The sequence below is a fragment of the Oncorhynchus nerka genome, linkage group LG1, assembly GCF_034236695.1.
Source record: "Oncorhynchus nerka isolate Pitt River linkage group LG1, Oner_Uvic_2.0, whole genome shotgun sequence".
In the NCBI taxonomy this organism is placed as follows: Eukaryota; Metazoa; Chordata; class Actinopteri; order Salmoniformes; family Salmonidae; genus Oncorhynchus; species Oncorhynchus nerka.
The window spans coordinates 19,006,336-19,032,571 of NC_088396.1; the positions used below are offsets into that span (position 1 = coordinate 19,006,336).

At 42.9% G+C, this 26,236-nt stretch overlaps 1 protein-coding gene across 4 annotated transcripts in view; it reads right to left on the minus strand.

The window, feature by feature from the left end:
- Nucleotides 1–1,471: 1,471 nt before the first annotated feature.
- slc4a3 (solute carrier family 4 member 3) overlaps nt 1,472–26,236 on the minus strand; it is an 88,548-nt gene continuing 63,783 nt past the window's right edge. For 2 of the 4 annotated variants that reach the window (XM_029635324.2, XM_029635603.2), the window contains 17 exons: nt 25,901–26,081; nt 25,642–25,777; nt 24,282–24,389; nt 21,899–22,076; nt 19,981–20,089; nt 19,021–19,205; nt 18,601–18,829; nt 18,272–18,487; nt 17,740–17,888; nt 17,259–17,453; nt 16,975–17,178; nt 16,648–16,737; nt 14,470–14,636; nt 11,986–12,239; nt 7,486–7,655; nt 6,015–6,188; nt 1,472–5,531 (listed from right to left, as the gene is read on the minus strand). In XM_029635324.2, coding sequence (XP_029491184.2) covers nt 5,451–5,531; nt 6,015–6,188; nt 7,486–7,655; nt 11,986–12,239; nt 14,470–14,636; nt 16,648–16,737; nt 16,975–17,178; nt 17,259–17,453; nt 17,740–17,888; nt 18,272–18,487; nt 18,601–18,829; nt 19,021–19,205; nt 19,981–20,089; nt 21,899–22,076; nt 24,282–24,389; nt 25,642–25,777; nt 25,901–26,081 — 2,826 coding nt within the window. In that variant the 3' untranslated portion in view covers nt 1,472–5,450. The remainder of the gene's footprint in view (nt 5,532–6,014; nt 6,189–7,485; nt 7,656–11,985; nt 12,240–14,469; nt 14,637–16,647; nt 16,738–16,974; nt 17,179–17,258; nt 17,454–17,739; nt 17,889–18,271; nt 18,488–18,600; nt 18,830–19,020; nt 19,206–19,980; nt 20,090–21,898; nt 22,077–24,281; nt 24,390–25,641; nt 25,778–25,900; nt 26,082–26,236) is intronic. The other 2 variants (XR_003860606.2, XM_029635526.2) reach the window with 2 other exon arrangements.

Genomic DNA, 26,236 nt, shown 5'->3' on the forward strand with positions numbered 1-26,236 from the left:
CCTCCTCCCTCGCTCCGTAATGGTCTGGGATTTATATGAAAAATAATGTTTTGTTAACATTATTGTCTTAACAGACATGAAATCACCAACCCACTGCCGAAAATCTACAGTTCTATCGAATGGTTGATGTTTTTTACTCTTATTTTGTAATAGATTGGGAGTTGGGATAAATGGGTCTGCTGTCACGATGTGTTTACTTTTCACCAACTCTTGTTTTTTTTCTAGGGCTTAGCGAGGGTGGCTACGTTGCACTGTGCAACAGGCTGACGTTCGACCACTACGTGCATGGTTACTGCCTCCCAAACTTCAACCAGAGCATGGAAGCTAGCAACTATCAGCACAGATGTCCCTGGCCCACCTTTAAAGGGTGCGTGTGTGTACCCCTACAACAGAGGGGTTTGGTGTACAGCCTGACCTGCCTCTAGCCTTCCTGCCTATTGTATTTTGTATTGAGGGGGGGGGGGGCCCTGAGCTCACATCCCCTGGCTGATGAGTGAGAACAGAGGAAAGGGCTAAGTATAGCCGCGTATGACCATTTTTAATGGCTATATCGCTAAAGATACGACCTTTAGTCATGGGAGAGTCAGACCTTTCCTGTCTCCAGGGTGTTTTTTGTGTAACTTCACGTTAGAGCTAATTCAATGTTTGGGGGTGGTAGCCTAGTGCACATGTCTAGCCACACTGCTCCACTCGTATTTCTCCGACATCACATGTTTGTTCAGAGCGAAGATGTAGTGCTAGCCCATTAATTACACTGTAATAATTCATATATTACTGTTGACATCGCCTGCAGGGCCCAAACCCTGGAGAACTAAATGGTGTGTTTGGGTGGTGTCTCTTTAACACTGGGAACAGATCAACCGGTTACACCCTGAAATTTGAGCGATTGGTTCACAGTAGTCCAGGCTGTTTAGTACATCCTACTTTTATTAGTCTGTTTTGACAGTGGCTCTGGCCCATTTCTCTCCCCTTTCTTCCTGAAGTGTGCACTTGTTCACTCCCCATTAAAAGGAATGGAGTGAGTGAATGCCCACTTCAGGAGAGAAATAGGGAAATGGAACATTACGTTTTTTCCCCTTTTCACCATCAGCTCCTACATCATTTTGAAGCACTGTGTGGAACAAGTAGCCACCAGTACCAGGTGTGTGGAGCCTTCACTGAAGGATGACATCTTCCTAGAGGTGCACCAGATGTTCTTCTCACTCTGCTCGCGTGTGGAGGACCCGGCTTTCGCTGTCCTGATGTTGCTGATTCTGCCTTGTATCATCACCATTCTGCTCCTCCCCCTGCTGTGTGTCCACATCACCACAACCACTGGGCTCTGAGAGCCAACCCTCTTGGTGGACAAATCTTACAAATGCACACACACACACACACAAAATACACTTTCACGTGAGACACACTAGACGTAGCCAACAGAAAGTTGGATATCTGTTTAACATTCAGAAACACACATTTTTGTACACCCATATTGTATGTTGAATAATGGTACTTATAGTATTGTAATACCCTGTTATGTTCTTAAATAAGTATTGAATAAAAATGTGATAGATTTATTTGAAACACATAAATATTTATTTTCAGACAAAAAAATAACAATTTGTTTTACAGTAGTTTGAAAACCTCTTTACAATAATAACAGGCTGAACCGCTATTCAAGTATCCACATAACATAAGTATCTTTCAGTATTGCTAATGCTAAAGTAATTCATAATTTATCATAAAATTAACTCACATACTTTTTTTTCTCAGACAGACAAACCCCACTTCAATAGGTATCGTTTTCAGAGCAGAAAGACTTATCTTTGTGTGTGTGTGTGTGTGTATGTGTGTCACTATATTTGTGTGTGACATGGCTTCAGGATGATTTTAACACAGGTATAGCATGTATAAACCATACTCACCTTCTTAAGAGTGACACTAAAAACATTGTCCTTCATTGAGAGATATGTCATAAGTCCGTCATTACAAGTGAGCTGCAGAAAATCCTTTAAATGCCACATTCACCTACCTAACAATAAACCTGTTATCTACTTCCCCAGAGTCTGATGAACTAGTGGATACCATTTTTATGTCTCTGCGTACAGTATGCAGGAAGGTAGTTTTGCGAGTCAAAGCTAACTAGCATTAGCACAATGACTGGTGCTAATGCTAACTGTTCCAGTAGACTTCCAGTCATTGTGTTAATGCTAGTTAGCATTGAGGGAACTAGCTCGTAGCTTCATTGTCAAAATCTTGAACTATCCCTTTAAAGGGGACCTTCACCTTTATGACTTTATATTCATTACATGGTGCAAACTTGTAGGACAAGTTGGGAAAGACCCATTAATAAAAATTTAAAAACTGGACATACAATAGGATGTTGCCACAGGGTTAGCAGTGCTATCTTATTACTTATAAAGGTAGATACATAAAAGATATACAGGTAATCTAATTGCATACATTTCTGATTGTCTACAGTACTTCTTAACGCCTTCACAAATGTCCTAGTCATCCAATCAAATGAAGAAAAAAAAGGTCCCAGAGACTTCAAGTGAGAGACGGGTAAGTAGCAGCGGCTAAAACATAACGCTATATTCCTAGATTTTGGGTGGGTGGTCTGGTCTGTGCTAGCATGGAGGTATCAGGCGACGAAACATTGTGGATTCCCAACATCTAACATGCCAGGCCTTTTTCATGGGCCTAGAACTATTTTCTTTTCATGTCCCTGCTCCAAATCTTGAGGAATCCAGACAGAACAGAAGAAAGTGGCTACACTATACCTTTTTATTATCTTGAATAATAACCACTCTTCCAAATCTTTATTTTTTTTCCCAGTGACTGAGTGATTGTTTTACTGAGTGTAGGCATATCCACCACAGGGCCACGGGGATCTCTGGTAGCCCTCAACACACCAGCAAGCCCGTGTTCTCAAACAACATAGACCTTTCCCCGTTTTTCCTTCACATCAAGTGAGGGGGAAGCTTTCTCCCCTTGCCCTCTTCCCATTTTCATGTCTGACGCCATGGTAACTGTGATACCTTTTGCCTTTGACATGCCAAATACAATGCCAGTAGCTGTCTATTACTCCAAGCCCAGAGTAAAGCACGGCCACTTTGGTCTGAAATTCTATTGACTTAAGTCCTTCCTTCAGAAGCCAAGTTGACGCTAGCATACCTCCAGTTTAACAGAGCAGCGGAAGAGACAGTGCAGACAAAGTAGAGACTATCAAAACAACATCCCTGGAAACTTACTATATAGGCCTGTACATTCAATACGTCTCACACGGTAGGGGCTAAGTAGGTTGTCCATACACAACATGCCATTGCAATTCCAGTATCTACACTCTTAGGGAAAAAAGCTGCTAAATAGTAGTACCTTGTAGGGTTCTTCGGATTGTCCCCATAGGGGGGAACCCTTTGCAGAGGGTTCTATCTTGAATCGTTTATATAGTGTTCGTTATAGAACTCCCTGTATATGGTTCTATCTAGAGCATGCTGGGAAATATGGTTCTATGAAGAACCCTTGCCTTCCAAAATACCCTTCTTGCCTTCCAAAGAATCCTTATTGCCCTCTAAAGAATTATCAAAGAACTCTTTCCTCCAAAAACGGTTCTTAGAATGTTAAAGGTTCTAGGTAGAACCCTTTCCCTTACAAAGAACCCTTGTCTTCCAAAAAAGTGATCTTCAGATCAAAACGTTTCTTGGTAGAACCCTATCCCTCCGCAAATAACCTTTCTAGAACCTTTTTTTTCTAAGAGTGTAGTGTTTGTACGACAAGAGTCAATAAGACATGTGATGTTACACTTCTCTAGTGGGGTCTATTTAAAAAAAAAACAGCAGTATCATATTATACAATGCATAATTTCGTCAAATTCAGCAGATGCTTCAATATTTGAAACATGGTCTCCACTTCACGTGTATCAATTTAAACCTATGGTTCTGCAGCACTGTTCATGATAACATAGTCCATTTTAAACAGACAAACATTCTGTGTGGGGTAGAAACTTGAACCTTTGGGAAAAGAGTCCATTCCAATCACTGTACATGTTAAACACATGCCAAGTTGTATATAATCACTTCTGAACCACCTGTGTGTATAATTTTAAATATTTCCTTGAATGGTTTGTGTACACAACAGGGACACAAAACCAATGATCAATGATCTATTTGCTTTACAAAGGTTAGTTTTACCTTATGCTATAGTACCCTTCACATCCAACAGTTGCCTACAGAACATGGAAGTACACAATGACAGTGGTGCTACACAGTGATTTTGATACCTGTGGTATAATTCCAGTGACTTTGACAAAGGTTTTGAATAATGTTAATAATTGCAAATTCCTCCAACTAACAGGCATTTAGAATGCACTCCATATGTCAATATCGCTTCATATAATTTTGGCAACTAACAACAAACTAAAGTAAATAGGTAGGCTAACATTTAATTCGGTAAGGTCACAAAAATATTAAAGAAAAATTTAAACATGTTCAAGGTCAGCAGATCTCAATGTGTTTACTTGTATGCATCCACAATCATTGGATTGGCCTGTTGGGCAGAATATACCTTATAAAGTAACATCTCTCCAAAACACACGTAATCCTCATGTACTGTATCTTCGCATTCAGAGGGGATCAACGAATGTATCTTCTCCTGTTATTGGACCAGGGAACTGGTGTGTCGGTGCAGGTGAATCACAAAGGTCAAAAGTGAACGTATCCTGTGAGGAGCACACAACTAAAGGGAGTGCACACAGTGAAAATAATGCCGAACTTCCTGTTTGGTTAACGTGGTCATTGAATTCCACTGGTAATGGCTACAGTACGAAGAAGGGTAAAAAGGCAGTTATGCTGAGGAGGGCAGTGGAGTATTCGCTCCCAGTGAAACCAGTGTGGCTGTCATACAACCAGTGTTCATTCCACCGGTGCCCCAAATAAATGGGACTCCAACACTGGGAGGGAAAACCAACCTACTGGAGTACTTGGGGTTGTTGTCATTGCACTTATGCCCGGAACCTGTAGAGAGCTTTACCGTTAAAAGTAAGAGGAAGAACCCATGTCCAGGGTTTGAGTGGGGACGAGTGTTTATGAACTATTGGTCTGTGTTTAAAAGGTGCAATGTCCATGTCACGCACTTGAGGATTCCTGACACGCTCAGCAACAGTAGGGCAGCAGAGCTACTGACCTCTTTGAGAGGAAAAACTGTTGCAGCAGGAAAACCAGAAACAAATTATAACAGTGGGGTTATTCCTTTACATCATTTGAGATCAAAGTACAGCAGAATTTGAATATAATATATGTATATACAGTATATATACACATAATGTTTCTCTGTTGGACGAAAATCCTACCGTCATCTGAGTGTTTTCAAGACACAGCTCCCAGACGTAATAAGAAACATGCTCGTGATTGGAAGATGGAGAGAGCCTTGGAAGATGGAGAGAGACGATTGGGCCTACCCGTGTGACGTGTCTACACAAGCATGTGAATCTCATTATACTCGTCCCGACCATCCTCGTCAAAGTTGGGGGAGTCCTCATTTTCCCCGTCGAGCTGTAAGAGCGAGAGATGTTGGGATGTCATCAGAATCTTCATTCATAGTGTCTTGATGCTTTGGCCAATATAGTGAAACAATAATAGAAGAATAGGCATTTAGCAGACATTTGAATCCAAAGCGATTTACAGTCATGCGTGCATACATTTTACACGTGGCTGGTCCCAGGAATCTAACCCACAATTCTGTCACACACACACACACACACACACACACACACACACACACACTCTCTGTGTTTTGATCAAGTCCGTTCTCGTTAAGATCATGTGGTTTAGAGACTTGACTTCGAGGAGATAAACATTTTACAAATGTATTGTTAACTGAATTAAAGTACTGTGTAGCATGCACATTTCACAAATCAACAGAAATCCCCTTGCGAACACAGGACATCAGTGTTATTATTTGTAACGTGTGACCCAATGTTGCCTGGACCAGATGATTGTGCCTGAATTCAGAGAATTCCAGGAATGTCCACCTACCGCCTGAAGCTCACGCTCCTCAAAGATCCGGGAGAGGATGAGGCGGCGGAGCGGCACGGTCATGATGAGGATGAAGGGGAAGGCGAGTGAGGCCACGGTCGACTTGACCACCCACAGTAGCACAATGCAGGCCAGCTGGATGATGGTGAACATGTTCATACGCCACGTCTTCACCTGTGGCCCACGCACACACACACAAACATGAAAATGGGGTTATACTGCTTATGCTTATGACAAGTCTTACAATGCATCATACCTGCAGACTTTAAGTACAGCCTTAACCATAATTGAAATAAATTGAATTCATATTTTATATTCATTTGTTTAGGAATAATGATCTGGGCAGGACAATTAACACATACTGTTCATAGAGATGAGACAGACAGACACTGAGTGTACAAAACATTAGGAACACATTCGTCGGGGCATGGACACTACAAGGTGTCGAAAGCATTCCACAGGGATGCTGGCCCATGTGGACTCCAATGCTTCTCACAATTGTGTCAATTTGTCTGGATGTCCTTTGTGTGGCGGACCATTCTTCATACACACAGGAAACTGTTGATTGTGAAAAACCCAGCAGAGTTGTGGTTCTTGACACACTCAAACCAGGGCGCATGGCACCTACTACCATACTCCATTCAAAGGGACAAATATTTTGTCTTGCCAATTCAACCTCTGAATGGCACACATGTACACTCCATGTCTCAATTGCCTCAAGGCTTAAAAATCCTTCTTTAATTAACCTGCCTCCTTCCCTTCATCTACACTGATTGAAGTGGATTTAACAAGTGACATCAATAAAGGATCATATCTTTCACCTGGATTTACCTGGTCAGTCTTTGTCATGGAAAGAGCAGGTGTTCCTAAAGGTTTTTGTACACTAGTAAGTTAAGTTAAGATTTGCTACCCTGCCTATGGAATGCCTATGGAAATGATTATATAGTGGGGCAGCAGGTAGCCTAGTGGTTAGTGTTGGGCTAGTAACCAAAAGGTTGCTGGATCAAATCCCTGAGCTGACAAGGTAAGAATCTGTCATTCTGCCCCATAACAAGGCAGTTAACCCACTGTTCCCTGATAGGCTGTCATTGTAAATAAGAATTTGTTCTTAACTGGCTTGCCTCGTTTAATAAAGGTAAAAAGAAAAATAGAATTAGATGGATTGAGCTCCATCTAGTGGGTGGATCCCCTTCTGTCTTTCACTAACATTGACAGCCTGCACCTGACTAGACACGGATCAAAAACATACCTATTGCAATACCGACATTAGATCAATGTCTATGGTCAACTTTATCCTTTTATCATTTGATTGCAAAGTAAGTCCACACACACAATCCCACTCAAGTCCGACATCATGCACAAATAAACTCACAAACATGCAAAAGCAGGATACCAAAATAGATTGGGGACAAATCTATAACAAAAACAGAGGTCGAGTAGACTCTCCATCGTATTCTGCTATTGGGCTCACCTTGGTCACGTATATGTGGTCGGGGTGGTGCTTGGCGGGCGTGAACATGAGTGTGATGCGCTCGTAGAGCTGGATGCCAGTGATCGACGTGACGCCCATGTAGAGGAAGATCCCGAACAGCACGGCCAGTGGGATGTTACGGAGCACGTCCGTCATCACGATAGACATGCCTTAGGAAAACACAAGTCAAAGGTGAAAGGTCAAATGTGTGAGATCCAGGTCGCATGGGGATCTGTAGGTTGGTTGAATTCAGATCGACTGAGCCAGTCCAGCAGTAATCTCGGTTAACCCGGAACTCAAATCTGGTTATATTGAAGTAGTCTGTCCACGAGTAAATAGTTCTGGTGTAACACCATTCAAGAACGTCTGTTACAGTAACTTGCAAACGCATTCATTCCCCTTGGTGTTGTTCCTATTTTGTTGCATAACAACCTGTAATTTAAATTGATTTTTTATTTCGATTTCATGTAATGGACATACACAAAATAGTCCAAATTGGTGAAGTGAAATGAAAAACATTACTTGTTTCAAAAAATGATAAAGGGGTGTGTACATATGTATTCAACCCCTTTGCTATGAAGCCCCTAAATAAGATCTGGTGCAACCAATTACCTCACATAATTAGTAAACCTGTGTGCAATCTAAGTGTCATAGGATCTGTCACATGATCTCAACATATAACCTGTTCTGAAAGGCCCCAGAGTCTGCAACACCACTAAACAAGGGGCACCACCAAGCAAGCGGCACCATGAAGACCAAGGGGCTCTCCAAACAGTTGTGGAGAAGTAGAGATCAGGGTTGGGATATAAATAATATATGAAATTGACTTCGGGGGGGTTGAATAGTTATGCACACTCAAGTTCTCTGTTTTTTGTGTTATTTCTTGTTAGTTTCACAATAAAACATATTTTGCATCTTCAAAGTGGTAGGCATGTTGTGTAAATCAAATGATACAAACGCCCCAAAAATCTATTTTAATTCCAGGTTGTAAGGCAACAAAATAGGAAAAATGCCAAGGGGTGTGAATACTTTCGCAAGCCACTGCAGGTTTAACCACAGAGAACGCTATATACACAGATAAACTACACCACTGGTATTAGAACATAGTCCCTATCAACCATTGACTATTTATTTTCCTATTTCTTACTTTGCTGTCCATGTTACATTTCTGAGTGCAACAGTACAGCACACCTTACAAGATACTCTGGGATACACTAGTGACCATATCCCCCATGCATCCCGCAAAGGCGGAGGTGTTGCTAACATTTACGACAACAAATGTCAATAAAACATTTTTAAAAAATGACTGCATCTTCGTCTTTTGAGTTTCTAGTCATAACATCTATGCAGTCACCTTTTACAGGATTACTGGTCCATATACAGCGTCCCTCACTGAGTTCCCTGAATTCCTATCGGACCTTGTAGTCATTGCAGATAATATTCACATTTTTTGTGACTTTAATATGGAAAAGTCCACAAACCCACTACCAAATGCTTTAGGAGCCTTTATCGACTCAGTGTGCTTTGTCCAACATGTCTCCGGACCTACGCATTGCAACAGTCATAACCTGGATCTATTTTTGTCCCATGGAATAAACATTGTGGCTCTAAACGTTTTTCCTCATAATCCTGGACTTTGGGACCAATATCTTATTATGTTTGCAATCACAACAAATTATCTGATCAGACCCCAACCGAGGATTATCAAAAGCTGTGCTATAAATTCTCGGACAACCAAAAGATTCCTAGATGCTCTTCCAGACTCCCTCCACCTACCCAAAGACGTAGAGTAATCTGTTAACCACCTAACCTAAATTTAACCTTACGTATTACCCTAGATGCAGTCACACCTTTTAAAAACAACAAATATTTGTCACAAGAAATTAGCTCCCTGGTATAAAGAAAATACCCGAACCCTGAAAGCAAGCTTCCTCGGACAGGGCCACAATGTCTTCTGATCCCTCCTGTCTCAGCCTCCAGTTTTTATGCTGCCATAGTTTATGTGTCAGTAGGGTCAGTCTGGTGTATCTGGAGTATTTCTCCTGTCTTATCCGGTGTCCTGTGTGAATTTAAGTATGCTCTCTCGAATTCTCTCTTTTTTTCTCATTCTCTCTTTGAGGACCTGAGCCCTAGGACCATGCCTCAGGACTATCTGGCCTGATGTCTCCTTGCTGCCCCCAGTCCACCTGGTCGTGCTGTTGCTCCAGTTTCAACTGTTCTGCCTGCGGCTATGGAACCCTCATCTGTTCACCGGACGTGCTACCTTGTCCCAGACCTGCTGTTTTCAACTCTCTAGAGACAGCAGGAGCGGTAGAGATACTCTGAATGATCAGCTAAGAAAAGCCAACTGACATTTTCTCCTGAGGTGCTGACCTGTTGCACCCTCTACAACCACTGAGATTATTATTATTTGACCCTGCTGGTCATCTATGAACATTTGAACATCTTGGCCATGTTCTGTTATAATCTCCACCCGGCACAGCCAGCAGAGGACTGGCCACCCCTCATAGTCTGGTTCCTCTCTAGGTTTCTTCCTAGGTTTTTGGCCTTTCTAGGGAGTTTTTCCTAGCCACCAAGCTTCAACACTTGCATTGCTTGCTGTTTGGGGTTTTAGACTGGGTTTCTGTACAGCACTTTGATATATCAGCTGATGTACGAAGGGCTATATAAATACATTTGATTTGATGTCCTGCCTCCAGTCCACTTCCCGATATCTTACAACAAGTGGTTCTGTGAAAAATTGAATTTAATCAGAAGCCACTGCCAGATTTCTGGATTGGACTGCTCTCAGAGTATCCTGCCTTGGCAAATCACGCTGTTAAGACACGGATGCCCTTTGCAACCACATACCTATGTATGACAGGATTCTCGGCCCTCACTAGCATGAAAACTAAATACAGGCACAGACTGTGTGTGGAAAAAGTCTGAGACTCTCCAATACAACCCAACATTGCAGAGTTATGTGTCTCATTAACACATTTTTTTATGAACAAATAAGGTTTTATATGTAAGGTGTCTAAGTAAAGAGCAAAATGATTGATTATTATTATTTGTGGCCTGGTCCTATAAGATTTCTTTGTCACTTCCCGCCAGCCAGGTTGTGACAAACTCACACTCATTCTTATATTTAATAAATGTATTGTATAGTGTGTGTGTGGCAGGCTTACAATGATGGCAAAAAACAGCTGGAGGCTGGGCTTTCTCCTATAGAGCTACATGTTAATTGAATGGTCTGCCTATCCGTGTGAGAGACACAGACTCGGTCTTGACCATTATGTCTTTACTGAAGACTCATCTCTTCAATAGGTCCTATGATTGAGTTTAGTCTGACCAAGGGGTGCAACCAATGGACTGGAGTGACGAACCGCCCTTGCTGTCTCTGCCTGGCCGGCTCCCCTTTCTTCACTGGGATTCTCTCCCTCTGACCCTATTATGGGGGCTAAGTCACTGGCTTACTAGTGGTTTTCCATGGCATCCCTAGGAGTAGTGTGTCATGTCGTGCCACGCTTTTTTCGCTATACTCGACTTGAGTGGGTTGAGTCACTGACGTGATCATCCTGTCTGGTTTTGCAGCCCTTCGGGCTTGTGCGGTGGAGAAGATCTTAGTGGGCTATACTCAGCCTTATCTCAGGGTAGTAAGTTGGTGGTCTATTGATATCCCTCTAGTGGTGTGGGACTGTGCTCTGGCTAAGTGGGTAGGGTTATATCCTGCCTGGTTGGCCCTGTCTGGGGGTATCATCGGACAGGGCCACAGTGTCCCCGACCCCCCAAGTCTCAGCCTTCAGTATCTATGCTGTAATAGTCTATGTGCTGGGAGGCAAGGGTGAGTCTGTCCTATCTCATGAATTTTTCCTGTCTCATCTGGTGTCCTGTGTGAACTTAAGTATGCTATCTCTAATTCTCCCATCTCTCTGTCTGTATCTGTCAGAGGACGGCTCCTGGCTGTCCCCAGTCCACCTGGTTGTGCTGCTGATCCAGTTTTTGCTGTTTTGCCTGTGGCTATGGAACCTTAACCTGTTCACCAGACGCGCTATCTTGTCCCAGACCTCCTATTTTCGACCCTCTCTCTCTCTTTCTCTCTCTCTACCGCACCTGCTGTCTCGACCTCTAAATGCTTGGCTATGAAAAGCCAACTGACATTTAGTTCTGAAGTGCTGACATGTTGCACCCTCTACAACCACTGTGATTATTATTTGACCCTATTGGTCATTTATGAACGTTTGAACATCTTGAAAAACGATCTGGCCGTAATGGCCATGTACTCTTATAATCTCCACCCGGCACAGCAAGAAGAGGACTAGCCACCCCTCAGAGCCTGGTTCCCTTCTAGGTTTCTTCCTAGGTTCCTGCCTTCATTGGGAGTTTTTCATAGCCATACATCTGCTGATGTAAAAAGGGCTTTATAAGTACATTTGAATTGATTTTGATCAATGACACCTTCCTTCACATCACACCAGGGCCTACATCCAATCCTTTCCAGAAAAACAGCATCCTCCTCACCCACGAGCACGGCAACTACCAGGCCCGTCACCCGCTGCTCCTTCACCTCCTGGATCATAGGCTTCTCGCCAGGCGCTGTGGCCTTGCTCATGACAGTAAGGGCGTTGACATGCGTGACCGAGCGCACAGTGGCGGCTGTGAGCCAGGGCAGGCCTAACAGAGGGCACATGGCGCCCAGCGTGACAATGAGCAGCAGGTCCAGGTGGAAGCCCGATCCCTTGACCAGGCGACGCTCCTTCTTGCTGACGATTAGTCTAGGATGGGAGGATGGAGGAAGAGTAAAGAGAGGGGGGGTAAGGAATGGGTAAGGAAGGTGTAAATCACACACACATGTACACATACATTCACACATGCATCCACATGCATGTTTACACATACATGCATAAACACATATGTGCAAAATCACATGTATGTTCACACACACACACAAGTAAAACACCCAGCACACGTATGCAGCCCAGGTCACCACATATAGAAACAAGCACTATTTTCATGTTCTTATTTGTTTAGTATTGTGCCTGTGATATAAAGTCAGTAATCTTCACTCTACTCCAATGTGATTGGTAAATGCCAGAGAAGGAACAGATGTCAGTTGGTTAATCATTATGGCCTGCAGCCAATTGATAGTTGACATAGTTGAACTTGCAGTACCTCCAACTCTGTTTATAGATTTGCTTCACAACATCATCCTACCAAAAACTGGTTTCTCGATAGCAACCCCTACACTGATATCACCATGGTTACCCAACTAGCACGTATGAGACAACATATATCCTCATCGCCCAGACGGCATCCCTAGCCGTGTCCTCAGAGCATGCGCAGACCAGCTGGCTGGTGTGTTTACGGACGTATTCAATCTCACCCTATCCCAGTCTGCTGTCCCCACATGCTTCGAGATGGCCACCATTGGTCTTGTACCAAAGAAGGCAAAGGTAACTGAAGTAAATTACTATCGCCCCGTAGCACCAACTTCTGTCATCATGAAGTGCTTTGAGAGGCTGGTCAAGGATCATAACACCTCCACCTTGCTTACCACCCCAATAGGTCCACAGACGCAACACTGCCATAACACTGCACACTGCCCTATCCCATATGGACAAGAGGAATACCTATGTAAGAATGCTGTTCATTGACTATAGCTCAGCATTCAACACCATAGTACCCTCCAAGCTCATCATTAAGCTAGAGGCCCTGGGTCTCAACCCTGCCCTGTGAAATTAGGTCCTGGACTTCCTGACGGGCCACTCCCAGGTGGTGAATGTAGGAAACAACATCTCCACTTCGCTGATCCTCAACACTGGGGCCCCACAAGGGTGCGTGCTCAGCCCCCTCCTTTACTCCTAGTTCACTCATGCCTGCGTGGCCATGCACGCCTCCAACTCAATCATCAAGTTTGCAGATGACACACCAGTAGTAGGTTTGATTACCAATAATGACGAGACAGCCTACAAGGAGGAGGTTAGGGCACTAGGAGTGTGGTGTCAGCAAAACAACCTCTCACTCAACGTCAACAAAACAAAGGAGATGATCATGGACTTCAGGAAAAAGTAGAGGGAGCACCCCCCCCCCTATCCACATCGACAGGACAGCAGTGGAGAAGGTGGAAGGTTTTAAGTTCTTCGGCGTACACATCACTGACAAACTGAAATGGTCCACCCACACAGACAGTGTGGTGAAGGTACAACAGCGCCTTTTCAACTTTTCAACTGGCTTGGCACCTAAAACCCTCACAAACCTTTACAGATGCACAATTGAGAGCATCTTGTCGGGCTGCATCACCGCCTGGTACGGCAACTGCACCGCCCACAACCGCAAGGCTCTCCAGAGGGTGGTGCGGTCTGCACAACGCATCCACCAGGGGTAAACTACCTGCCCTCCACGACACCTACAGCACCTGATGTTACAGGAAGGCCAAAAAGATCATCAAGGATAACAAGCACCCGAGCCACTGCCTGTTCACACCGTTACCATCCAGAAGGTGAGGTCAGTACAGGTGCATCAAAGCTGGGACCGAGAGACTGAAAAACAGCCATCACTAACACAGAAAGGCTGCTGCCTACATACAGACTTGAAATCATTGGCCACTTTAAAAAATGGATCACTAGTCACAATAATGTTTAAATATTTTGCATTACTCATCTTATATGTATATACTGTATTTTATACCATCTATTGCATCTTACCTATGCCACTCTGTCTTTGCTCATCCATTTATATATATTCTTCTTCCTTTACTTAGATTAGTGTGATTAGGTAGTTGAAGTGGAACTGTTAGATTACATGTTAGTTATTGCTGCACTGTTGGAACTAGAAGCACAAGCATTTCACTACACTCGCAATAACATCTGCTAATCATGTGTACATGACCAATAAAATGTTATTTCATTTTATCTAGTCTAACAAATGTGACTGGCATAACCATGGTAATTGACTCCCTCTTCACTTCTAAAGTGACACGTTACCATAGCAACAGGCAGCACTTACGAGGTGATCTGTGTCTCCATGAAGATGAGGATGAAGACAAGGAGAGCGGGCACCACCGAAGCTCCCATCATCCACAAGGGAAAGGGCTTCTTGTCACCGAATGGACTGATCAACCAGCCCCGCTTGTCAGGAGACGTGACCGAGAAACCAGATGGTACATTCAGCTTCTGTAAAATCACAGGCAACAGAAACAAGATCAGTCAGGGCAAAATTATAATGAGCAAGAACAGGACAGTTTGTTGTGAGTGACTTTGTTTTAAATGTTCAATGTGTATCAGGGATGTAGTTATCAGGGATGTAGTGGAGCCTTTAGATATGTGACTTGTTTCAGGAAACTGGGCGTTTGTCGCGCGTCACTACTTCACAGGTGAGCCATTTGAACGTAAACTTTTTGGGGAGCAGAAATGCCTTCTGGAACATGCAAACTTTCATGTGCCTTAATAACAAACGTGTAAGCCATCTGTAAATACGAATAAAATTGTTAAATTATGAGCTTAGATGGTTTAGCCAGGGAAAAAGTCAGCAACCTTCCCGCTGGCCATGATTGGCTGAGATAATGAGTGTGCTGGACACCCTGAGAATTGATTTCGGATTGGTCTACCAAGTAGCCGGCTTCTGTCTATAACACGAGCTGGTCAGTATGTGTAGGTAATCCTTTCTAACCCTGCTTTTTTGAAAGATATCACGTAGTAGAACTGCATAAGTGTTGCTCTCCACTTTCTGTCTGGAGGACCAAGTTTTGAAATCAGTGGAATTAGACTATGATAGCTAAGGAGACAGAGAAAATTCTGACGTTTGATTGCAAATATGCAGACGGAGTCGAAAAGAGAACACACTGGTGTGTAAAAAACCTGCCTCCGGATTACATCTTCAAACTAAGGGCAACCATGGCATCCTTGACAGAGATGGTGAAGCATCCATCCATGTATATGGTAAGATAGTCTAGGTAGCTACATTTTCAGATCATTTAGATTTTCAGATTTTCTAATTTTGTCAAGAAATTCATTTTCATTTCAAGTTAAAGTCTATGTTAGCCAGCCAGCTAACGTTAGCCGGCTAACGTTACATGTTTAATCTGTGTAGAAATATTATTCATATCTAAGAGCCATTTGCATTGCTAGTTATAGCCTAATGTTAGCTAGCTAACATTGATTCTGGTTGTTTAGCTACCTGCAGATTCATACAGGGTAGTAACGTTATGAGATGGGATTATGGTTCATTGTTTAGCTAGCAGGCTAAATGTCTAAACAAAATACTCCAGTATGCAAGTAACCATTTAAATAGAATGTTCATGATGTCACTGTGACAACTGTCGATAGACATAGCTTGTAAATTCGCTCTGGCTATCTACTCCGATTTCAGAGTACTCTCGTCTGAGTGTGCTAGAGTGCAGAATAACTGACAAATTTACGAACGCTCAACACACGATGAATATGGCCGGTGTCAGTAAGCGTTGGCAAATTAAATTGTTGGCAAATTAAATTGTTACCAGCAGCACAGTTGCAGTCACCAATGCTCTGGATAACATAAAAACAACCTAACCATCTCTGCTAGGGCGAGTAAAATGGTCAGAGTGAGCTGTTTACTCATTTGTGTCTGGAAGTAGCTAGCAAGCTAGCCAACATAAGCCAGTCAGCTTGGGTGCTTGACTGCTGTTGTTAGGGCAGAACGCTCGAATCAACCCTGCACCTCGGCCAGAGCGTCCAAAGTGCGCTCTAAACGCTCCAAGAGCAAAACGCTCTGAATTTACAAATAGACCATCTGACAGCACTATGAATTTACGAACGCCCAGAGCACACTCTGCACTCCAGATTAAATTTATGAACAGACCCGTAGTATAAACCAGCCTTCAGTCTTGAAATCTTTGGATGTTTAGTACATGGCCTCACATAGATGGGTGGGGCTAAAGCTTAAAAGGGTGTGAACGATGCCGAATGGGTGTAGACAAAGAAGAGCTCTCCAGTATGTGTACCAAAACATTCAAGGGCCATTTTATCAACTTTCAAAGCAGAATTACTTTCCCATTGTTCCTCAAATGCAGTGTATGCTATACCATTTTCTAGTCTCTACTTTTATCCAATGTAAAAAACACAATTTCAAATTTTGCAACATAAGACCGAATCAGGCCCGTCAGTCACATATACGGATGTAGGTGTTGGCAATGGCAGTTATGGTTACCTGGGTGTACGTGTCGGGGATGGAGTAACTCAACAGTACAGAGAAGAGGATGGAGATGGGGATGCCAAAGTCTCCGATGACTCTTCTGGCCTGGGGGGATCACATGATAAAACAGAACACTCTCCAGATCATAGGGTCACTAGTATAGATTATACTGTATACGGTAGGTATAAAATAGGAAGCCTATATTCATACTGCATTTTGTGATAACATTGTTATTGTTATTAGTAAGGGAGAAACACTTGGACCAAAACCTATACGTTGGATTGAAATGAGCCCAGAGAAAACAAATGAGGGGTTTCTGAGAAAATGGCTGCCATAGGTTACCTTCCCGCCCAGGAAGCGACTATTGCGCAATTTCCTGAGGAAGAAGGCCACAAAGAAGGTGCCAAGCATAAGGACGAGAGACAGCAAGGCTGTGTTGGGTTGGTTTAGGACCGGGCCCCCGGGGTCTGTGGGGTTGATGAAGTCCATACCAGGCAGGCTGAGAGCAGGCGGGTAGCTTCTCATCAAAGGATGCTCCTGGAATACCTGGAAGATGGAAAAAGGCTAAATACCACATCTGATGTATCAGACTGTCCTCATGTAAAACATTACCCATTGGTTTTTACCTTGATGAGCTTCGAGAAGGTCTCATAGATGAAGATGAGCGAGATGAGGAAGGCGAAGATCTCCTGGGTGAAGGGTGAGATGTATTTGACCAAGAAGCTGCCCTCGGCCGCTACCATCAACAGCACTATGAAGACGAGCCAGAAGCCAATCCACACCCGGCCAGTCAGGTACTCGAAGCCCTGGGCCTGGCAGAACTGAGGGTGGAAGAGGGAGGGAGAGACGGAGAGATAGGGAGGAAGGGAGGGAGGAAGGGAGAAAGAGAGGCAGAAAGGGAGTGAGAATGGAAGAGTGAAATAGATATTTAATAGGCTCCGAACCGGGGCAAATGGGGTTTCAAATGGGCTGTGCAACATGAAGTAGCCTATTAGATACACATATCTAACGCTCTTAAGACCTTTTAAAAATGCTTTTAATTATCATGATTTTTGGATGATTCCTGTCCACCATCGCCCTGCTGTATATGTGTTTATTTTCAGGCACCTTGTAGAAGGCCTCCTCAAACACCAGCAGCGGTCCTGAGAATCCAATGATGAGCAGGGGCTGTCCGGCCAACAGCGAGAACAGCACCCCCAGGGTCGCCGTGGAGATGATAAGCTCAGAGACTCCCATCATGCCCTCTGTTTTCTCTCCTGTTTAATTGGAAAGGATATTGACTGAGCTGTAGTTTTTAAACTTCCTTTATGTATCTTCTCATTCAGTAACAGCTACTTTCGAGTTAATGAGAACACTATTGAATATTGTACAATATTAGTGAACTACTCAGTATCTAAAACCTACAGTGACATGTAGAGGTACAAGTAAATTGTGAAAAACATCTAGCTATGTTGTCGCAAACGTTTTTGGCAATGGGGTGTTATATTAAGCTAGCTGGTTATTTAGTTAGCTAGCACTTTATGGAGTACACATCCTCTTAGGACAGCTAGCAAACATTTCATTGTTTGTTCTGAAACGTCGGTGAATCACATTTTTGGGGTAGAAGGAAAACAAATATGTGCCGGCAAAGCTCTCTTACCCAACAGTCCTCCGAAGGTGATGGTGGGTGAGAGGGCTGCGAAGTAGATGAAGATGATGGCGGCAATGCACTGTGAGTCCAAGGCGTCCTTGATGTCACTGGCGTAGCGTGGGTAGCGTCGTCTGATGTCATGGATGAGGCCCCCGAATGGGATGCCTGACCGCTTCATGGGGTCCACCTCTTGGTCCTCCTCTTCCTGCTCGTCCTGGCTCACCTCTGCAGTGCAGTGAAACAGACAGACATCCAGTAAGCCTGTGTTTTTCAATCTACTCCTGGAGAACTCCAAAGGGCTGCAAACAAAATAAAGAAATAAATACAATTATGATCACCTTTGGTCTCCTGGTCTGTCCCGGGGGTGGCATGGGTCATGCCCTTTTTAATGTTCTCTCTCTCCTTCCTCTTGCGCAGCATCTGCTTCTGGAAGGAGGCTACCGTCTTTAGCAGGTCCTTGCCCTCCACGTCCGACGGGGGGATAACGATGCTGCAGTCCAGGAACTCATTGATGCCGTTCAGCAGGTCCTGCCGGTCATCCGCGAAGTAAGCCACCTCGTGGAAGTTCTGGGGATGTTTTGAAGAGATGAGTAATGGTCTACAAGATCTCACTGACCCAGACTAAACCTCTATTTTTTTCCCAGGACTTTTAATCTGTCTGGGAAACCAGACCTAAATGTTTGTACTATTTGTACCATTTACAGCTGAGAGGAATTATGGGAAAAGTTGTGTGCCATGTTTTTTTACAGGTCAGCTACCTTGTCAGACATCAGGGTGGAGAAGGAGCGTCCGATCTCGTGATAGTCCATGTTGGACTGAGCGGGGCCGAGCAGGGCAAAGAGGAAACGGACTGGCACCGGCACCTCCAGGACCGACTCCAGCAGCACCGCCTCACTCAGCCTGATGAAGGCCATAGCCGGCTGCTCCAAGAACTCCACACACCCTGAGGAATGACACACAGTTAAGGATCTTTGGAAACAATGCTAATGCTAATAGGTAAGGGGTAATTGGTGAGGGCTAAGGGAGGCAAGCTAAGCTAATATTGCAGCCAATGGGTGTTTCCAGGGCAAGCCATTTTGCCTGAGAAATAGCACCACACATCTACTACTACTGTCAGTGGAGAGATGAGTTATGCCAATTAGAAATTAAATCAACGCTAACAATTGGTACACACCGCCTTAAGGCTGGCATGTGAACGGACAGAGCCAATACTTACACAGGCAAATGTAGCCGTGAAAATAAATGTACAGTACATCCAAATGCATGTTTCACACACACATACAGTACCCGGAAAACGTTTGGACACACCTATTCATTCAAGGGTTTTTCTAATTTTTTAAAACTATTTTCTACATCGTAGAATAATAGTGAAGACCTCAAAAGTAACCAAAAAAAGTGTTAAACAAATCAAAATATATGTTATATTTGAGATTCTTCAAAGTAGCCACCCTTTGCCTTGATGACAGCTTTGCACACTTTTGGCATTCTCTCAACCAGCTTCACATGGAATGCTTTTCCAACAGTCTTGAAGGAGTTCCCACATATGCTGAGCACTTGTTGACTGCTTTTCCTCCCACTAAGAGCAAACCAGATGGCGTATCTCTTGTTGTTTTGCTGTCTTCACTATTATTCCACAATATATAAAATAGTAAAAAATAATGAAAAACACTCATGTCCAAACTTTTGACTGGTACTGTATATATACTCCTTGGGCTTACCCACTAAGACCACGGTTGCTTCGGCGTCCTTGGGAATCTTGGCTAAGAGTTTTGTGTGTTTGGTAACCTGATGGTCGTGAGCCGTCGGCAGGGGGGGGTGATGTGATTTCTGAAGTCACAAACCAGAAAAATGTTAACAGGTGAAGCGTAAACATAAGGATGTATTTCATGCTAAGCCTGTGTAAGGCCTGTGCTAAACAAAAGCTTTGCCAGACGGTCACAGAACATCCACAGGCTCTCGCCTTGGTATTAGTTGATCCAAACCCTACATTTGTCAATTTTACAGACTGTTATGAACTTCGAACAGTCGTACAGTGTCTATCTAGCATTCATCTGCAGACACAAATCAACACAACGTCAGTGACAAAAGTACGAAATGGTAAAATCACTTTCAAATATTTTAATACGACTGGAGTTTTAGATTTTTATGAGCTGTTTTAAATTTGCCAAAGTTTCAAGCCACGGGGAACATTAAAGTTTCACAGTTAATGCATCAAGAAGTTTTAACAAGGAGCACCTGTAAGCTGACTAAGAACATCATTCATCTCATGTGGGTGGAGTGGCTAATGGAAGTTTTTTTTTGTCTCCGATTCCAAGCAATATCTGGGGTTTTCTGTTTCCCACTGTGGCTGCATTACTGAACTCGACGCATATCTCAGATTTGTTTTTACACTCTAATATACACTGAGTTTGCACAACATTAGGAACACGTTCCTAATTTTGAGTTGCACCCCTTTTGCCCTCAGAACAGACTCAATTTATCAGAGCATGGAATCTATAGGGTGTCCAAAGCACTCCACAGGGATGCTGGCCTATGTTGACTCCACAGTTGTGGCAAGTTGGCTGGATTTCCTTTGGGTGTTGGACCATGTTTTATACACAATGGAAACTGCTGAGTGTGAAAAACCACACATACACAATCCATGTCTCAAGCATTAAAAATCCTTCTTTAACCTGTCTCTTCCCCTTCATCTACACGGATTGAAGTGGATTTAACAAATTATATCAAAAAGGGATTATAGATTTCACCTGGATTCACCTGGTTAGTCTGTCATGGAAATAGCAGGTGTTCCTAATGTTTTGTACATTCAGTGTGTGTGATATACAGTACTATACAATGGAGAAAAAAATTGAATATGACATACAGTATTGTATTTCTATTTCAAGGTGGAATTTGAGCAATATCTCTGTGCCTCAGAACTTGAAATCATCTACTCAGACCATTCTTCGTTTGTTTTCAAAGGAATTGGACAAGGCCATTGAGCCAAGAAAAGGTGTATTATGTCCATCTGAATAAACATTCAGGCTTGTAACTGAGACACAAAGACGCAGACACAAATATCAGTATCGGACCAATAGCTTTAAAGGCCCAGCGCACTCAAAAAATGTGATTTTCCTCTGTTTTATATATACTGTACTTCCAGACTATGAGGTTGTAATAATAATGTGAAATTGTGAAAATTATGATAATATCCTTTTAGTGTAAGAGCTGAAACGACCGCCTGAAATTTCAGCCTGTTTTGGTGGGATGGAGTTTTAGCCTGCCTGGTAACATCACCAGGCAGTAAATTAGTTAATAGACTAATAAGATCATTCCAAACCTCTCTGCAAATAACAGCTGCTTGTTTTCCATTTTCCACTCCCCACTCATACCACTCCCAGACAGTCCTAGAGAAATGTTGCTTGAACAATGGCTCTTTGCTAAGAAGCTATTCTTGTTTTTTTAAATTTATTTTAATTTTTTAAAAATCACAGTAAGATACTTCATTTTTACCCAGAAATCATTTGATATTGAGATTAAAAAACGGTTGTATTGGGCCTTTAAACATACATCTCCAGTCCAGCCTATAGATGTGCACAAGACTAAACAAAAAAGCAACACTTTGCCCACGCCCCTCATAAACAAGCTCACAAACACCTCTTTGTCATGGTCTGGTGCTTTGTTGTCATGGTGGTGGTGGACCGCTGCATAGTCTTCGGCCACAAGGGGCAACGCAGTGTTGGGACCGTGGTTGTGGTTGCGGTGGAAGCTGCCTTGAAGGCTGTTACTAGAGTGGTTGCGATGGAAGAGGCCCTCCTTTTCGTCGTTGGGGTGGCTGGAAGCAGGAGACACAGGAGGTTGTATTACAGTCGGGAGTTGCCATGCAATAAGACTGGAACTTCATGAAGGTTGCGATACAATATAAAGTGGTTATTATGCACTGTGATGTCAAAATGTATTGCGTCCATTCAAGAAGTGGATGATAGTTAATGGAGTCAGTATCAAAAGAAACAAATCCTTCATATCCTCTACATACCGTCCAACGACTCTTATTAAGGATATGTTATGAAGGCCCTCATTAAGGACATGTTATGAAGACTCTTATTAAGGATATGTTATGAAGACTCGTATTAAGGATATGTTATGAGGACTCTTATTAAGGATATGTTATAAAGTCTCTTATTAAGGATATGTTATAAAGACTTGTATTAAGGATATGTTATAACGACTCTTATTAAGGATATGTTATAAATACTCGTATTAAGGACATGTTATAAAGACTCGTATTAAGGATATGTTATAACGACTCTTATTAAGGATATGTTATAAAGACTCTTATTAAAGATATGTTATAAAGAATATTTTTAAGGATATGTTATAAAGACTCGTATTAAGGATATGGTACAAAGACTCGTATGAAGGATATGTTATAAAGACTCGTATTAAGGATATGTTATAAAGACTTATCAAGGATATGTTATAAAGACTCAAGGATATGTTATAAAGACTCAATGATATGTTATAAAGACTCAAGGATATGTTATAAAGACTCAAGGATATGTTATAAAGACTCAAGGATATGTTATAAAGACTCAAGGATATGTTATAAAGACTCTTTAAAAATTTGACTCAACCTATTCAAGTGGGTGGTTTTCTATGTATTCCATGGAACACACTGGATTGTGTTAGGTGTGCTCCTCTAAAACAAGACAGCAATGTGTGTGTGTGTGTGTGTGTGTGTGTGTGTGTGTGCTTGCGTGTGTGACCAGGCCCCTCACAGCACATAGACAGTTGATCACACTCACACTCCGGTCCAGAGGTGACATCACCTCCATCATTAGGCCCGTTTGGTCTTGTTACCCGTCTCCCGAGTTGGACACAATAGTTCAACAAAACAAAAGAACAAGGTGTGCCACCACACCGAATTGTGCTCAAGCAGCACCCAGAGAATCTTTAAACGGGAATGAGTAAGCGATGAGCTAAATTCTACAGCCACCTTGATGCATTTCTTTCCACATCATAAATTCCTATCTTGGACTGGCTCAGCCAATTCGAAGGCTTTTCCCATGGAAAGCAGCTGGTGACATGGTGGAAAATGTTGCTGAAAGGTTGCAACTGACGGGGTGTGTGCAACGAGGCCTGGTGGCGGAGTGCTGATGACCGTCTGTTGTGTGTATTTGTGTGTGTGTGTGAGAGAGAGAGAGCGAGAGAGAGGGAGGGAGAGAGACATAGTTTAATATATTCAACCAAATGTGTTTGCCTGTGTGTGTAAGTGTATGCATGCATGCGTGTGTCTGTGTGTGTGTGTGTGTGTGAGAGAGAGCCATAGTTTAATATATTCAACCAAATGTGTTTGTCTGTGTGTGTGTGTGTAAGTGTATGCATGTGTGTGTGGTGCTCTTATAGTGAATCTGTCTAAATGGTTGACAATGGTTCAATCTGGCCCAGAGTTTGCTCTATGGTTGGTGACAGACTGCCAGGTGACTTGTCACTGACCCCTGGTGTAACATGGCTTACAGGGAGGTTGGCACTTGGCACCATAAGAGACAGACAAGGCAGGTTCCAGTTCTGGGATGAAGCCACAACCCATGTTTTGACAACAATGCCTGGGATAAATATAACTGCAAGTACATTTGTCCTCAAGCTTCACTGTCAAAATGAGAAGAAAAAAATATATATATTGTTTTCCATAATAGACCTTATGACACTATTTTCATATTGTCCTTTCTGACTCTGAAATGTGTAGATGGTGACCTGTACCAATTTAAACATCAAACAGCATAATAGCAACAGGTATAAAAGAACACACTAATATAACACAGCAATCGATCAACTTCAGACAACACAATAGGCCCATCATCCAAAAGGCATACATACCATTTAGATCAAAATGGATGATTGCTTGAAGCAAACCCAGGAACACACCACAACATTAGTAAGAAAACCATGGCTGCTGAGTCTCTGCAAACCATTAATGTTCCACCACAGAGTACCTCAAGGCACCATGCAAGGTGAATACTGTTATGGCCAAACATGGTACCATTCTGTCCTCTTCTTTACTGGAGGGCTTGTGTCGGGATCTGGGACCAAGCTGGGCCTAGGGACCAAACTGGGCCTAGGGACCAAACTGGGCCTAGGAAAACTGAATCTGAGTACAGAGACAGATAGAAGAGAGGGTTCACACAAATTTGAAAAGTGCGTGCTTGTGTGTGTGTTTATGCATGCGTATGTTGGAATGAGGCCACATAGGCCACAACTATTGCAAGCTACCACATTGAAGGCAACAAAACACATAGGAAAAGTCCTCCTCTATCCTTCAGTCATGTACTCATACTGCTCATTCCTCAGCCTTAAATTCAAATTGACTGCTGACACTCATCAAGTCTTTTCTCCCTATATATGGGGTGGCAGGGTAGCCTAGTGGTTAGAGCGGTGGACTAGCAAGTTCAAACCCCCGAACTGAAAGAAATGGTTTCAATTGTTTGTGATGATTTAAAACAGTGAGATCCTTCATTTAACCAGGGAAGTCACATTGAGATTGACATCTCTGTCAAGTGAGATTTTGAAAAATGTTTTAACTGGGCTATGTATTTAGTATTAATCTCCCACTACTTATTCTATCATTTGGTTGTAGGTCCAACTATAATCACTATATGCATCCCAAATAGCACCTTATTCCTTAAATAGTTCACAACTTTTGACCAGAACCACAGAGCCCTATGTGCACTAGGTAGGGCAGCGGTCTCCAACCCTGTTCCTGGAGAGCTACCCTCCTGTAGATTTTTGCTCCAACTCCAGTTGTAACAAACCCGATTCATCTTACTAACCAGCAGATTATTAGAATCAAGTGACCTATATTAGGGTTGGAGGTGATCTATACTGGGTTGGAGGTGACCTATATTAGGGTTGGAGGTGACTGCATTGAGCTGTTTATGACTTCAAGCCTATCAAATCCCGAGATTAGGCTGGTGTAACTGATGTGAAATGGTTAGCTAGTTAGCGGGGTGCGCACTAATAGCATTTCAAACGTCACTCCCTCTGAGACTTGGAGTAGATTTTATTGATGTATTATATTAAGTTAAAATAAGTGTTCATTCAGTATTGTTGTAATTGTCATTATTACAAATATTTTTTTCTTCTTCTTCAATCGGCCGATGAATCGGCATCGGCTTTTCTTTTTGGTCCTCCAATAATCGGTATCGGTATCGGCGTTGAAAAATCATAATCGGTCGACCTCTAGTACAGTGCATTATATATACAAAAAAATATATATTTAATCAATTTTAGAATAAGGTTGTAACATTGGAAAAAGTGAAGGGGTCTGAATTCTTTCCGAATGCACTGTGCTATTTTATGTGGGATAGCCCTCTGAGCTAAAGCCTGGGCAGCTGACCACTCACTGGTGTTTGAGCAGCAGGGCACGGAGCACGTTGGCCCGGTCCTCCGCTCTGATCTGGTCTGAGATGATCATGGTCTCCACCACCAGGTGAGCAATACCAGGCAAGGTGGTCTGCTCCAGGTCCAAAAGGACGGCACCTTATGTGGGATGGCAGGGGGAGAGTGAAGGGCACAGATTTACTACCTATTGTAGTGGAATTTCAAAGTTTTACCAATAGTCAATTTGTGACTGTGTGTTTGTGTGTGTGGTGAGGGCGTCACCATGTGTGATGGTCCTGCGGAGCTCCAGCAGACTACGGAAGGAAAGCGAAGCCACGTGGGGTTTTCCCCAGCGGTCTGTCTCCTCTTCCACGTCCTCCTCAAACTTGATCCAGCGGGCCGTCTCCTTCCAGCGCATTTCCTGGTTCTTATCCACTATCAGCTCATTGAGTTCCACAAACACCTATAGAGACCAAACAGACACCTAGTTATCCATGACTTCCCATATGGCTCATCTTCTCTTTTTCTTTTCTTTGTTTGTTCAAGAACTGAAATTGAAATTAAATTGAAAATCTATTGAATGGAAAAATGTCAAATTCAATTATATTAAAGTCTATG